This window comes from Cotesia typhae, unplaced genomic scaffold (assembly GCF_013202065.1).
Source record: "Cotesia typhae breed Kobodo isofemale line unplaced genomic scaffold, CoteBio_Ctyphae contig_44, whole genome shotgun sequence".
NCBI lineage: Eukaryota > Metazoa > Arthropoda > Insecta > Hymenoptera > Braconidae > Cotesia > Cotesia typhae.
Genome location: NW_027423753.1, coordinates 746,514 through 763,085, shown reverse-complemented (window position 1 = coordinate 763,085; position 16,572 = coordinate 746,514). Strand labels below are relative to the sequence as shown.

The following is a 16,572-nucleotide window of genomic DNA, read 5'->3' as shown; positions in this document are numbered from 1 at the left end:
CATTTAAATGAAAATTAATTTTCATTTAAACTAATTTCACTTTTGCTTAACTAGTAAGATCCATTCAGTATTCAAATGCTCGGAGATCAGATAATTAATCCTGGGAGCAAATTTTCACTAATTTCCAGGTGTTTAATTAATTTTATTTATAATACTCGCTTTATTTTTTTAATCTCAAGATCTTCAGACATTTATTATCAAATTTTAGTCACAATAAATTAATTAAATTTTTATTAACTTTTGCATTTTTTATCAATATAATCAGCTTTAAAAATAAACTCTATTTTATTTCAACTTTTAAATGTGTAAATTTGTGCTTTAATACGGTGGAAAATTCACAGAAACAAATAAATAATATTTCTAATAATTTAATTCCTTTTATTTAAAATTATTTTTTATGACTAGCGTAATTTTCAAGATTATCTTAATTAATTAAAAAGTTTAATACTACTTTTTTATGCAATAATTTAAACTGCATATTTACATCAATAATATTATAACTTTAATTTTATAGAGGCGCCTTAAATATAATCGGACAGATCCGGGTTCGATTCCTGGCTTGGTAAAATAATTTTATATCGAGTTAGCTTATTAAATTAATAATTATTTCCAATTTTTATAATTTCAAATAACAAATTAAATATTCAATAACTTCAAAACAATTTATAATTTTTATAAAGCTTAAAAAAAAAAATCAATTAACCTCAACCGTCCAACAATAAACCTCCCCATAAAAAGATGATGAAAGAACGTAATAATTAAAATATATCGGCATTAAAAGTTGCCGTATATTTATTACTTTTATGTAATAAAATGATTATTAAATAGTTTTATACAAGGTGAAATTTTAACGGTAGTTTTTTAGTGTTTAGCGTAACCAATAAATAAATACCCACAGACTTAGACCTGAATAAAGCGTCAGTGTATGAACCGAGCCATCAAGCTGTCTTTTACGAGCCGGTAAAATTGTTGTGATATAAAGTGATGTGATTATCTTAGAGCCTTTAAATTTCTCGATTGATCCAAATAAACAAGGCACCTTAGGTTATTTTCGATTGGGCTCTTTCATCCGCCTCCTATATACTATATACTATATACTATATACTCTGTATAATTCTATACTCTGTGACGTAATGCGCGCGCAAAGGACTCCTCAAGGCGAGTTTCAGACAAAGTCATATAATTACCGAGCCTTTCAGAGATAATACTTAAAATCTCTTTAGTTGTAATTAATAATTAACTTTGAGTGTGTTAATAAAGGCAATGCTGGTTAATTAATTTCCAAGGAAGGTTATTTAAAAATAAGGTAATTTTGCCTGAAGTTAATTACCGAGTAAAGATAATATTTATTTTCCATTGACTTGTTATTAAAGCGCAATGGATGAGAAGACAGCAAACGAATAAAAAGATAATAAAAAAGAAGAGATACAAGGCGAGTTTAAGGGCAGTTTTAACCCTTAAAGGTGAAAAAAGTTGTCTAGAGATAGACTTAAAAAAGAGTAGCCGTAAAATGACTGAACCGAGGACAGAGGGAGGGAGCGAGCGAGCCGGTAAATGAGCTTAGCCAATGAATGAGCGGAAAAACGACACCGTAAAGAGAATGTTTGTGGAGGGGGAACAAAACTTTAGCTTTGTTCGGCTAATGTCTCGGTAAGGGAAAGTTTTCCACTGCAGTAACGGGTTAAATGGCCAGGGAAGAAAAGGTCTGTCCTAAATATAAAGCCCGCATGTTCGCGGATTTCGTCAGGTTCTCTTCTAATCCTCCGGCTTCCCTCCAGTCTTCGGAGTTTGCTCCCGGACTTGGGCACTGTTGCCCCGTGGGCAAGAGACTAGAGGGGCAGAGGAAGCTTCGCAGGCGGAAAGCCGCTGGCTACCATCTTTCATACACAAGGATTATCCTGGGAAATGCATAAATTATCAAAGCAAATAGAGAACTATATCCTCTTCCGTATACTAACTCAGAGATCCTCCTCCGGTCCCGCGTCCCTTGCCCGGATCTTTCTTCTCGGAGCCCTCTCACCCTCGTACTCGGTATCCACGCAAAATGCAACTGCTTGCGTACAAATCTCGCCTCTAGAAAATTTACCTTTTACGTTTAATTCAATCCTACCGCCGACTTTATCTTTACTTGACGTTCGTCGACGCCCTGGGATTAGATTCATGTTTAAAGCACATCAGAAATATTATTTTTTAATGCTGTTAAATCAGATTTATTTTTAATTGGGTTTAATTGTTGTTTTTATGGAGTTGATAATTGATAAAATTAATTTTTTTTAAACATTTTTTTTTTTTAATTATTAAAATCTATATTATTAAAAAATGGCTTATTATCTCGTAAACTATTGACATTTTTAAAGATATAAGCTCATCCTGATGTTACACTCATCAAGACCTTTCATTTGAGTACCCACATCGATTTTTCATATATATATATATATATATGAAAAATATATCAAAAATACATGTGGAAAAATATTTAAGAATGTACAATGCAATTTTCTAATTTATAAATTATAGCAAAAATATTTATTCCTTAAAAAAAATTAAATTAAAAATATTGTAATAAATTTTTCGTCATTTAACTTGAGCTATTAAATATTCATATTTAATTATACATAATGTATTTATAAATAAATATATACCTGTTATATGTTAGATATATATATGTATCTATATGGATCGAGGGGATTATTTTAAGTGAATAAATTATCAAACGGCGTTCAAGGACTCCGGGAGTTAAGCTTCTTAGTAAACTTGACAAGCAAATCCTTCTTTGAATGCTTATTGATTATTCACAAAGACGCCTTATTTTTAATTCCCGTCAACACACTCAATTTTTAGCTTTTTCACTTTAATAATAATAACAATATTTTATTCTCTTATACTTATACTTTAATATGTTTTATATATATTATATATTATATATTTATACATTTGAAAGACAGCTTCTGCCTTTCGTTAGTATTCCTGAATATTAATACGGGCTTTGCTTTTTGTTGCAGTGGGAATATGCTCCTCGGAGAGAAAAAGCCTGCAAGAGATATGCGAATCAATTAGGACGGACGACAGTCTGTTTACGATGTTTCGTTTGAACCCAGAACCGATAACGTGTCCTTTTAATGGGGCGCCTTACACATTCACCTACAACCGCGGTGATAAGGAATGCAATTCTCCAGTTAGTGTCGCTGAAAGCTGCACTGATCCCAGTAAATTGCTCCTTAAGTATCAAGCTTGTCCAGATATTGAAGACTCTGAAAGTATAAGTAAGTTTTACATTTATTTATTTTTTTTTTTTTACACAAAAAAAATTTATTTTAATTAAGTAAATTTTTATTCAAAAATTTTTTTATGTTAAAAAATATTGTTTTGATAAAAATTTTTCAAATTTTCAAATTTTGACTTTTTTTGAAATTTTTGGAATAAATTCTATTTTTATATTTTATTGTGTAAATATTATAGTCTTGTAGAAAATTTGAGTTTAATTGTGAAAAAAAGTTTTTAAATGAATTAATTTATTAAATAATTAGTAAAAAAAAATAGAAATAAACAATGTATATTGAGTTAACTGAAATCAGTCAGAAAGTATCGGTAGAATAAATGAAAATATGCGGAATTAATTAACCACTTAAACATGTCACAACTTTGCGTTTAATAAAACAAAGTTTTTCGAATATTACCAGTGAATAATTACAAAAGTATTAATTAAATAACTTTTAATAATAAAGCGTCTAGAGTGACGGAATATTGATTGAATAATTTATTAAGAAATATAAACTGAGAGTAGCCGAGACAGTGAATAATTAAGTGAGTTTATTGGTAATTTAATGTTTAATTTTATTCAAAGTTGGTCACATACTCTGATGAATTTTTGATAGTTTTTGGTTAATTTTTAATTGGAGCGATTTGACGTTTGGATATTTGCCTTTCGGTAAACAGTGAGAGGTGTCTGAACTTTAGTGACGATTTAATGAAAAATAAACGGAGCCGTTTAATTTCTGAATGATTAAAAGTGTCGGTAAATATTAAATTGAGTCTCGACGTTTTAATTTAAATAATATAGATTCGCAAAAATGGAAATTGCTTTGGTTCTTTTTAAAATTTAATCGGCTAGACATTGGCTACTGAAATTTATATTTTTAAATTCGACATATATCAACCTCTCTATTTATTTAATTATTTATTTATCTGATTGTCTACCGGATTGTTTGTAATTATCATTATCGAATGAATTAATTTCTTTTTTATTCAATGCATAAGTTGAGATTTAATATACCATAACTTTAAAATAATAAAATTTATTAAGGATCTTCTTAATCTTACGATAAAATTGTTTTTCCAAACTTAAATATTAATGACAAATAAAATAGTTTATCGTCCAGGCGACAGTAAACCTACTAATTAAAAAACAAACTTTTCAATGAGCTTTAAAACTTAAGGTCTCTTAAATAATTATTTAAAACCACGAAAATATGCAAATGCAAGAGCCAATTAAATTTAAAGTATAGATTTAAAAATGCAAATCTATAAATTGCTCATCTAAAAATTTTTTAAGACTATTTTAAGATTTTTTTAAGACGATTTTTTTTACTCGAGTATCATGTTTATACAAAAATTAAATCACTCTTACCTTTTTTTATTCAGAATAAAATTTACTTAAAAAATTTTTTCGTATCTTTGATACTTAACCGATAAAATAAAAATTAAAAGATCATATTATTAACACAATAATCATAAAAAGAAACATTTCAAAAACAAAAGTATCAATTACGGAAGTGAGTAAAACATGTAACCGAAAAATTGATTTATAAATGTTAATTGAATTACCTAAAATTGAATTGCGGCCACCGGTTCCACCCGTAGCGCTGATATTTATTGAAATTTATGATGTTAAATCATTGCGTAAGCTCGTGTACTAATTTACGTACCAGCACTCATATTTACGCGAAGCGAGTTATACATGTGAGCATACACTCGCAGCAAGTAGACAAGAGAATTAAAGACGAGAAATATTCGGGGTGAAAATATTTCTCCCCCGTTTTTTTTTTTTTTTTTTTTTTTTTTCCCTCTTGTAATGTAATAATTAAAAAAAATACCAGCAGAGAGAAGTTAACCTTGCTCCTTACTGCTGTGAATTAACCGGTAAATTTATACACATAGGAACGCCGGGCAAGATTATTTACTTATATTTTAGCATCGTCTGTTTAACATTGTGTTGGATAGGTGGACGGCCGGGAGAAAATTAAAGCGTATATAAGAGAGAAAGATTTCGCATTCCTCATTCCTCATTATAAATATTTTTCCTCTGGCCTCTAGTCTTCTCTACTACACTGTATACTACTAAAGCTCCCTTTCAAAGCTCCAGCTCGACGTTAATGCACTTAACGCATTTTAAATTCCGCAATTGAATTAGCAACACCGGAAAAAGGAAAGATTTATTGAGAAATAAATGAAAAATATTTTATCTTCTTTTTTTTTACTTATTCTCATTTATATTTATTCACATTTTTTAGTTTTTAAATTATCAAAGAACAGCTTCATTTTTCTTAGATGCTTTACTGAGGGAATTTATAGTACCTGCTGATATTATTAATATTTTACTTCTTTAATCAACCTTTTTTTGGTACTTCAATTTTGTTAGAAAAATATTTTTTTTTTCTTTCGAAGGGATTTTTCGCAAATTTATTATTTATTTAATTTTTATATTCAGAAGTTATATTAATTAGAATTTTATTGAAACAAGTATTTTATTTATTTTTTTTTAATTGTAAATAAATTTAATTAATAATTAAAATTAAAAAATAAAAATTTTTTCAAAGTGTAATTTTAATATTAAATTACCCTGTAAAAAGTCATAAACTACAATAAGAATAATTAATGACAATAAAATTGAATAGCTTATAAATTTTCCTTAATAGAATATTTAATTAAATTAAATTAGGAGCGTCTCCGTGGCGGTGAAATCAAGACGATGATCTGGGGGGCAAAAAGTGTCCCCTGGTATAACAAACAGGGGCTGCCTACGATTGTAGCTTAATAAAACATTGGCAGTGTAGCAGAAGAACCTGGCAGGACTTGGATCGAACCCACTAAATGGATTATAGACTAATTTGATTATCATTCTTTCATGCGCCGTCGAGTCCCGACGGGATTTTTCACCCTTTCAAATGTCTTCTTTCTTTATATATACCCACGACACTCACACACACACACACACACACACACGCGCGCGCGCGCGCACACTATCTCAATTTAGCTGTTGTCGCATCCCCGATGACCCATCACTCGGAAAATATATTTGAATCGTTTCTCGTTCTTCTCTTCTCGGCTCCAAACAAGGGAGAGACCTGAAAATAGTTACAATAAATAGGAATGGGTTAATTGCAAAGATTAGCCTCACATTACTTGTTATTTGTTTTAGTTTGATTCCCTTCGGTTTTAGTTATTCTTATTGGTCCTTTTATTTTCCCGGCGCTAAACCGGATGATATTTTAACTCTCCGAAAGTAACGATAAAGATAGCTTGACCTTTTTACCTGGAGTGCTTTTAAAAGTAAATTTATTCTGGTACAGCCGAGGAACTGCAGTGTCTTGCTCTCTGGAAGGATGGAAGGAACAAATATTTGGTCGGCACTCTCAAGCTGTTTGGAAGGAGCGCCGCAACTAATGAGGAAACATTCAGGTAATTTTATAACTTTTTATAGCTTCAATTTTTTGCTAAATAGTTTTTTAATTCCGTTATAAATTTTAAGTTATTTTTTATTTTATTAAAAAAATAAATTAATTTTTTTTTGTGAATGACTTTTTAAATTAAATTAAATAAAAGTAGAGAATTTTATTAAATTAAATAAAAATAAGTGTTAATTGAATAACTTAAAAAAAAAAAATAATAATAATAATAATAAATAAATGAATTGAAAAATATCAAATAAATAAAATAATTGCAGGCGTACAATTAATTTCCACTCGTATAACAATAAATAAATAAAAAGTAAAACTGGGAACATACGAGTACAACAACCTTTTAACAAATTATCCACAATGATTCTAATTGGAAGGGGAACATTCAATTAGTAAAATTGCCGACGGAATAACAGTACTGAATTGATAAATAAATCAATTAATGATTCTCTCTGGCATCCCCGGAGACACTTGATAATACAAGTGGTCTATGAAAATTATTAATGTTATCATCTAATTAATATTTCTCAATATTTCTCTTTCTAAATAATCATTTACTGTATTTCTATTTGTATGGTAGTGTACTTACTCGTTTACATTAATTAGTCTCTTGTTGTTATTAATCTAATTATTTTATACAGATGTTTCCTGTATGAGAGGAATCATCATGGCGAAAAAGTTACTTATGACATTGCCCAATCCGGTGATTCAACGTGCTCGGCATTGAACGACGTGTCCCAAGGATCGAGAACTATTAAATTAACTAAAGGTATGTTATTGTCATTTTTCAATTTTTTTAAATAAAAAAATTCCAAGTGATTTTTTAATAAAAATTTATCAAAAGAAAAAAAAAAAAAAAAAAAACTTGAAAATGTTTATAATTGAAAAATGACATTGTATCTTGTCAACCATTAACATTTTTAAAGATATAAGCTTATCCCGGTGTTACACTCATCGAGAGCTTTCATTTGAATACCCACATCAATTTTTCATATATTTATATATTTTATATATATGTATATATGAAAAATATATGAAAAATGCATGTGGGTACTCAAATGAAAGCTCTTGATGAGTGTAACATCAAGATGAGCTTACATCTTTAAAAATATCAATAGTTAAAAAAGTACAGTGCAATTCAACAAAAGTAATTAGTTAATAAAACAAAATTTTATTTATTTATAATTTTTTAATCGAGGTTAAAAATAAAAAAATGTAAAAGCCGAACAAAAATGAGTATCATTTGAAGCAAATTGTTAACTTAATCTAAAATGAGTGATTATTATCTGAAATTACAGTTGATAGAGAGCACAATAAATGTAAGTACCCGCAATGGGTGACTAAGCACCACGCCTGGCACTCTTTGGACGGAACCAGAGTTTACCACTTCACCACCGGGAATGCGACGCTTAAGGTTGAGCAGAGCAAGGACCAGCAGAACAAGGGGCACAAGTACGAGGAGAGAATCGTCTGTCATAATCTCGAGAGTATTGATAGTCCGGACAAGAAAGTGAAGCTCGTTGCTCACATAACGAGTGGTTGGTGAGTGAGGAGGAAATTTTTCATTGCACCGGTACTTTTCTTCCTCTCCCTTTCCATCCTCATCCTCATACTTCATTCTTTTTCAAGATCCTGCACCAAGTAGACACTATTGTTGTGATCAAGCAGAATGAACTCGTCTGACGAATCATCCATGTGACTTTTTTAAAAATGCTCCTTTGACAAGGAAATACTCCTTCTTTATAATAGAACTCGCTTGCTCATATTTTTATATATTTCTTCTTTTATTTATTTCAACAGCGATATTGGCTACGTCTGCATGATCTTCCACAGAAGAAGTGCTGGCGTGATCGAGCTTCAGCAATCAAGTGAGTTTTTTAATCTTCACTCATTTCTATTCACTTTGTCATTTTATTACTCAAATCAAAATTTATTGTTGAAATTTTATTGTGAGAAAAAAAATTAAATTACCAGCCAGCTGTGATTTCTATAAATATTTATTATAAAGACGATAACTCCTAAAATAATGAGTTTAGGAGAAAATTGTAAGAGATCAAAATTGTAGCTTAGGAAATTTCCTATCAAAAATATTTTTATACTATAGGTCTATCTCTAATATTTCTATAGTAAATAAATTATTACTAAAAAAATTACAACAACAAATTTTTGACAAATTAAAAAGTGAAATTTTTTCACTTTTTATCAATTAATTAAACTATTATTACTAGCCATCAAATAGTATTTAAATTAAACGTTCGATAAATATTATTTAAATAATTTTCGCGGTTATTTTATTTTATAAATTAAAAAAAAAAAATTAATTGCACATATTTGTAACAAAAAAAAAAAAAAAAAAAAACTATTGTTAAAATATTTTAAATTAGATTGAGTGACATTTCTATAAAATGGCTAATTGTTACATGATATCGCTTCAATCATTATAAATTGAAATATAATGGCTTTCCATTATTTTATAGAAAAAATTTTGAATTTTTCCTTTGTTGGAAAATTGTAATAAAATTAAAAAATCAACAAGCAATTTAATTTTAATCTCAATAAATAATTGTTTTAACGTTTTTTGATGCGATGAAATAAAATATATGCGTTCATGAGGGTGATTAATGAGGATGCTAATGAAATTCAATTATTCATCGTTTGCAGATGTCAAAACAATTTTACCTGAAGAAGCATGCAAGCAGCAGGAAGATCTATCAGTGATGCCGTATATAACTTTAATAAGTGAGTTTTGAATTATTGTGTTGAAGAAAAACGCGAGCTATGACCTACAAGATATATAGCTTTGTTTTTATTCCTATTTCTTCAAATTATATATAATTTTCATTATTATTATTTTTACACTTTAAAAATTAATATTAAAAAATTAAAATTTAGTTTTTTCAAGTTTTGAATGTTCAATTCAAAATAATGGGTCAAATATTGAAAATAAAAAAAAATGATAAGAGACCTTATTTATAGGAAATTAAATTTCCTAAAATAAAGGTGTCTATCAATTTTGCCCTATCTCTCTTCCTTTTCTCAAAATTTAAATTTAAAGTCCAAAAATCAAATTATAGAACTTATCAGTAATTTTTAAAAGTTTATAGAAAATTAATTTTGGCTAAAATATTGAAAATAAAAAAAAAGTGATGAGAGATTTTTTTTTTTTTTTTTGAAAAATTTAATTTAAATTTAAAAAATTAAACAATAAAAAAATTTACAAACAATAATTAATTTTGATTTACAGCATCGACATTAGAGAAGAAGAGATGTCCGCAGCCTGGACGTTACCACGTTGTAAATTACGGGTCCTCTCACGCGCTGTCCGCACCTTCGCGCCGCCAACGCAAGGACACAAACATCCAGATCCACGACACCCCGTCGTCTTCTTCTTCTTCATTATCATCTTCAGTGTCCTCGTCAATTTCGCAACGCGCTGCTGAGAAACGGACCTGGGAGGAAAAGAACGACGACGAGCAGTGCAGCGTTTCTGACATACAAATCGGATGCACCACTTCTGATCAAAGCGAAATGATCATCATCAACACCTGTGAAGATAAACACGAAGGTGCTTATTTATTTATTTAATAAACTAATGAATTAAATCCATAAATCTAGATAAATAAATCTATAAATATATTAATCCAGATTCTATCAAAAGATTTATCTTCAGAGATTATTTTATATTGACTTATAGCTTCAAAAATTTATGCTTGTATTGTACCAAATCCTGGATTTAGAGTTTATGATCTAAAAAATTTATAATCACATTTTTTTTTTTTTTTTAGTCAATTTATTATTATAAAATCTAAAAAAAAATTTTTTCTTAATCTTTGTTGAAGTTGATTATTAAATTAGTTTTTTTAATAATTAAATTATAAAAACAAAATAAAATATTATAATTATTATTAAACATTAATATTACTTAAAAAAAAATTTTTTTTTAATCTTTAAAAAATTTATAAAAGATTAAATTAGAAATTTTGTGAATTTTTTTTAATTAATTTTATTAAAAAAAATTATTGCAAAAAAATTGTACCGGAAGAAAAATAGCAAAATGTCTATAAATTTCCGTGCAATTTAAAATTTTCTCGTAAACCGTCTGGCAACGTCAGTATTATAAATAACTTGTGAAAAAAGCAGGACTTAGTTGAATTATCAGAATAAATCCAAAGTTCTTGAATAACAGAAAGAACCTTTTTGCAGCGTACACATGTCATGACAGCTGGGAAGAAAAAGGAGTCTGGTACACAATAGTCTCGCAAAAACAAAAGAGCCTGAGCGGTATCAGCATAAACGTAAACAGCGGGAGCAGCATCGGGAGTGAATCCGCGGTGACAAATGCGAGCTTCTGCTTCTCGATGCGCTGGGTTGATCCCACGCCTAAATTGTCTGGTAGAGGCTCAAGAGTCGAACAAGAACAAGAGTTGAGGCTGACTTGGCCGGTGCGCGAGTTTCAGAGGGACGATCCTAATCAATGGACTTACAAGCTTTCTAATCAAGGTATTATTTTAATTAAATAAATAAATCTAATTTTGTCCAAAAAAATTTTTTTTTTGCTTTAAATAATTTTTTTTTCCTTAAAAAAAATTTTTTTTCCTTTAAAAACCTTTTTTTTTCTTTAACAAAATTTTTTTTCCTTAAAAAAATTTTTATACAATAAAATTTTTCTAAAATAAATCAAATTTTGGCAAAAATAAAATTTTGTCCAAAAAATTCTAATGAAATAAACAAAATTTTACTGAAATAAAATTATTTCAAAATAAATATCTCCAATTAATAATTCCATAATAAATTCCAGGTGTATGCGAAGATATAACCCGGGCCAGCGCGACCTCAGCGTCATCATTCTCGCGCGTGTCTTTAGTCCTATCAGCGGGCGCAGCAATAATCTGCGAATTGTTATCAAGATGATGTGTCACCCTCGACAAGAAGCTAATACTCGAGGCCTAGATAGCAAACAAACATCCAAACATATATATATATATATATATATATATATATATATATATATATATATATATATATATATATATATATATACATATTAACCTAAATGTATCAGTAATTATCAATCATCAATCAATAGAATAATTCAACGGGTACCGCAGCTGATTTTCAGACTAATTAAATTAAATCTTGCTATTTATTTCTCTTGGTGAATAACTGAGAAACTGAGGAGCAGAGTGTGTGACCATGTGAGCTAAATGACTGCGACAACTGAGTTGAGAGGACCGCTCGAATATTCCTGCTAATACGGAAACAATAACAAGAACAACTGTCTCACATACTGGTGCTTGAACTGTCAAAGCTCTGTTCCCGAGGATAATCGAGACCGACGTCTCAATTGCTGCCTACCCGGACATTTAACTAACCAGTACATATTGATGTATGTGTGTATATATTTATACATATGCATATATATATATATATATAGGATGTATGTATGCTAACAGTTGTACTGTTCTGGAGGATACGACGTCGATCCAGCCACAATTATTAATGTCATTGTAGAAGACATATACATCCCATCACATCTGAGTCTATTAGTGATACCCAGCTAACACCTACGACATTGTTCTGTTTGAGTAATTTGTTAGCTATCGTGTACTTTCAATCTATTGCCATTTAAGATATTGATTGCTAATTCTAACATTGTTAACGTTAATTAGGAAAATTCACACAAGTGAAGAGAGACATTTGATTTTTATTTCTTACACTGAAAAAAATTGTTAATTATTTATTTCTTCAAAAGAAAGAATCAATATTTATTTTTTAAGTACCCACATGTATTTTTGATATATTTTTCATATATACATATACATATAAATATATAAAATATATGAAAAATTGATGTGGGTACTCAAATGAAAGCTCTTGATGAGTAAAACGTCGGGATGAGCTTATATTTTTAAAAATGTCAATAGTCCTGGAGACAAAAATTTTTTTTAGTCTCTTGATAATAAATATTATACATTTAATTGTCTATAAATGACTCAGATGTGGTAGATTGTATGAAGAAATGAAAATTCGGTGCAGCTAATTAAAAGTGTAAATACGATCAGGGTATAAGTGATCGACGTTCGAAATTAGCGATTAAAAAAGTTAATGATGAGTAATATCAAGAGTTAAACTCATGATTTTACCTGAAGCTTATCTGAGAACGTCATTACCGATCGAAATATACGACGAAAAATAATAAGATAAATATATATTGAATATTTTAGGTTAAAAAATAGCATAAGAAAATTTTTATTCACTAGCTAGTTGCACACATCTGTATATACTGATTTATTAAAATAATAATTATAATTACAGGATTGATAAGAATTATAATAATTGATAATTATAAATGTATAAAGACTGTTTTTAAGGGAATTATTCAGAGGTTTACTTGCCCGAACAATTAAAAAGTTTGGCTGCTATATATTGACATATTAAATATAATTAAAGAAGATAATTTATAATTGTAACTAGTAATAATTCAAATTAATTATAATTATTCATTTATAATTATAAGTTAATAAGAAAAGAGAAGTTTTGAACTATCGAGAAATGAATATTGTTTTAATGCATTTATTTCTTCATTTATAAGGGCAGGCCAATGATGAAGAAATTATATTATTATTATTATATTATAAATTAAATATTCAATTATATAATTGTAACAATAATTATATATTTAATACTAAAAAAAAAAAAAAAAAAAAAAAAAATGTACTTATCAGAATTGTCTCATCACAGAGTCTTACAATGTATTTATTAATTATTATTATTATTTAAATTTATTTTTTAAAAAAAATATCGATCAATTTTTTACACAAATAATAATAATTAATAATTATTTTTATGAATTTTTTTAAAGAAGAAATAATAATTTTTTTTTATTTTGTTACTAATTACCTTTTTATATTATTGTAATTAAAAGCTCGTTACTGCCTCAATTAAATCGGATTTATTTTAAAAGGTATTTGAATTGACCATTTTAAACAAAGTTAATTTTCAACCACCGGCAATTATCTTGGCCTATCGGTACTGGTAATAGATAGAACAAAAAATACAAAATAAAATAAAAAGTAAGAGAAGAAAAGAGTATTTTTTACATATATCCAATTATATGTAGAAACTCTGTGGTATCCGACACGTGCAGGCACAAATTAAGAGCCAAATAATAATAATAATAATAATAATAATAATAATAATAATTAATAAAGAAGAAATGAACAAACCGTTATTTGAATTTTTTTTAATAACTGTTGTACATATTCTAAGTATTTTTTATCAAAATAACTTGTTATCCGGTACTTGTTTTAGAAGTAATTTTATATATTTTAAAATAAAGTATAAATACTAAATAATTACTCGCATTAATCGAAAAAAATTTATTTCTTCAGTAAAATTTAATTATTGTATCTAAATAATATTAATTGTTTGTTTTTTTACGGAAAATTTTGATGGGAAAGAAGAATACTGACACTTTGTTCCAAGCAAACATAACCTGTAAATTTTTTTTGAAGATTATACTGTACAATGTACAGTGTACTCAACCTAAAGTATACAAAAATAATTAATCAATTTAATATTGTTTGTTTAAAGTTGTGAAACAATTTTAGAGGTTAAACAATGGAAGAAATCCATTAAACAAAGTATTAAATGCGAGTATTAGCTAATGTAATTTGTTACACTTTTTATCATATCATTAACGCCACGGATTAAAAAGAGAATAATTATAACTATAAGAGTAAAAGGTCTAGGAGTAATTAAATATATTAAATTAAAAAAAAAAAAAAAAAAAAAAAAAAAAAACCAGTGTAAATATTTAACCGAGTACCGGAGGACAAGTTAGCTTTACCTGATGTAATTTTAAACGGCTAACACAAAGAACAATTTTTTTAGGTAAATAGTGGAGGCATAAGATTAATTAAAAAATTTTATTAATAATAATTAATTAATAAATATATTAAAATGGGAGATGGGTTTTGATTGTACTTGTATAAAATAACCTGTAAGAAATTTTAAAAAGTTACAGTATTGATTTTTCCCTCTGATTAAAAACTTGGGAACATAACCTCATTTGTAACAAACTTTCGTTTGTATCCGAAGCTTTTAACCAGAAACAAAGGAGTTTTTAATGAAATTTTTTTTGTTTAAAATTAATTAATCAGTACTGTAGGTGTGTGGGTGCCACAAGAAAAATTTTTGAACGAATATTTATTAATTAACCTAAAAATGGAGAGAAGAAATGATCAATTATTAAAAGATCAATCGTACAAGGAGATTTTGAAGGAAATAAAATACATATATATTAAAATCATTTATATATACATCCATATATATATATATATATATATATATATATTTTTTTTTTTTTCGTTTATCACTGTGATGATTATAACTATTATAAATAACTAATAGATAAGGCAGTTTGAGTGTTGTTTTTTCTTGCCACCTGTATAGTAATTATATATATATATATATATATATATATATATATATATATATATATATATATATATATATATATATATATATATATATATATATATATATATATATAAAAAAAACAAAAAAAAACAATTAAAAAATAACGAAATATTAATAATTATAATTATAAATAAATCTTAAGGGTTTTGGGGCTTATTAAATAAATTAAATTGTAAAGTGGGCTTGTCGCTTGCCTACATTTGGATTTTATTATTACAATAATAATTATTATTAATTATAATTGATTAATTATTATGTAACTAAATGATATGTATTATATTAAATATAAATGAATATTAATATTAATATTAATAATAATTATAATGATAATTAATAAATTGTATGCGTAAGAAGTGGAGGATGCAGTTGATGTGAAGCTAACGTCTTGTAATACGCAGATGCACTACAAAAATAAAAAAAAAAAAAAAAAAAAAAATAACAATTTTACAATAAATAAAAAAAAAATTAAACAACCGTCTGTATGTATGTAAAACTATCATTTTAATCTAACTCTTGTTTTTTATATTATTTATAAATAAAATGAAGAAAAAAAAAATAAAAAAATATAATTTACGATGAAATAAAATATTTTATCTGTCATCGTAATTTAAATATATATGACGTTATAAATTTAAATAAAAAATAATAAATACTATCATTATTTTCTACATACGAAAGGAAGAAATGAAAAAATAAATAAAAAATTAATGCTGACTTGACGAGCGGATACGTCTTGGATTATAGAGAAGAAATGAATGATATTGATGTTTAATAAATATATGGATGATAAAACAACGACCCTTTTTTAAAGTCGCCTAAGTTGGACAGTTTTTTGATAAATATTTAATGATAATTATTTGTTTATTTTTTTATTATTGAAAGAAGAAATGACAACTGAATAAAAAAAAAGGCCAATTGTTCGGTAGCTTTTGGTATTTTTCCGATCTCATATCTGCCTTTACTGCAGACGCTAGCCGTTCGACTAGATTATATGATGATTATTATTATTATTAACAAACCACGGTACCACTGTCAAACGTGTCAATCTGCGCTGATTGTCACAATATGATCTAGCATCATGTGTAATGTTCATTATTATATTTTGAATACGAAATATATATATTGAAAATTATTTTGTTGAGTATTTTATTTTTTTAATTAGTTGTATGTTTAAAAATAAATTTATTATTACAATTTTATTTTGAGACTGAGAAGAAATAAATAAAAGGTAAGAAAAAAATTTTTTTTTAATATAAATATTTTTAAAAAATTTAGTCAATTATTAATTAATGAAATTATTTTTTTAAGTATTAATTTTTTTAAAAATATAAGCTCATTCCGATGTTACACTCGTCAAGAGCTTTCATTTGAGTACCCACATGTATTTTTGATATATTTTTCATATATACATATA

General features: G+C 27.1%; 1 protein-coding gene across 2 annotated transcripts in view; it reads left to right on the top strand.

The window, feature by feature from the left end:
• LOC141528955 (uncharacterized) overlaps positions 1 to 15,157 on the top strand; it is a 156,002-nt gene extending 140,845 nt beyond the window's left edge. For both annotated transcript variants that reach the window (XM_074245260.1, XM_074245261.1), the window contains 9 exons: positions 3,003 to 3,263; positions 6,570 to 6,678; positions 7,319 to 7,446; positions 7,976 to 8,219; positions 8,478 to 8,545; positions 9,339 to 9,416; positions 9,922 to 10,242; positions 10,881 to 11,177; positions 11,476 to 15,157. In XM_074245260.1, the coding sequence (XP_074101361.1) occupies positions 3,003 to 3,263; positions 6,570 to 6,678; positions 7,319 to 7,446; positions 7,976 to 8,219; positions 8,478 to 8,545; positions 9,339 to 9,416; positions 9,922 to 10,242; positions 10,881 to 11,177; positions 11,476 to 11,588 (1,619 nt within the window). In that variant the 3' untranslated portion in view covers positions 11,589 to 15,157. The remainder of the gene's footprint in view (positions 1 to 3,002; positions 3,264 to 6,569; positions 6,679 to 7,318; positions 7,447 to 7,975; positions 8,220 to 8,477; positions 8,546 to 9,338; positions 9,417 to 9,921; positions 10,243 to 10,880; positions 11,178 to 11,475) is intronic.
• The last annotated feature ends 1,415 nt before the right edge of the window (positions 15,158 to 16,572 follow it).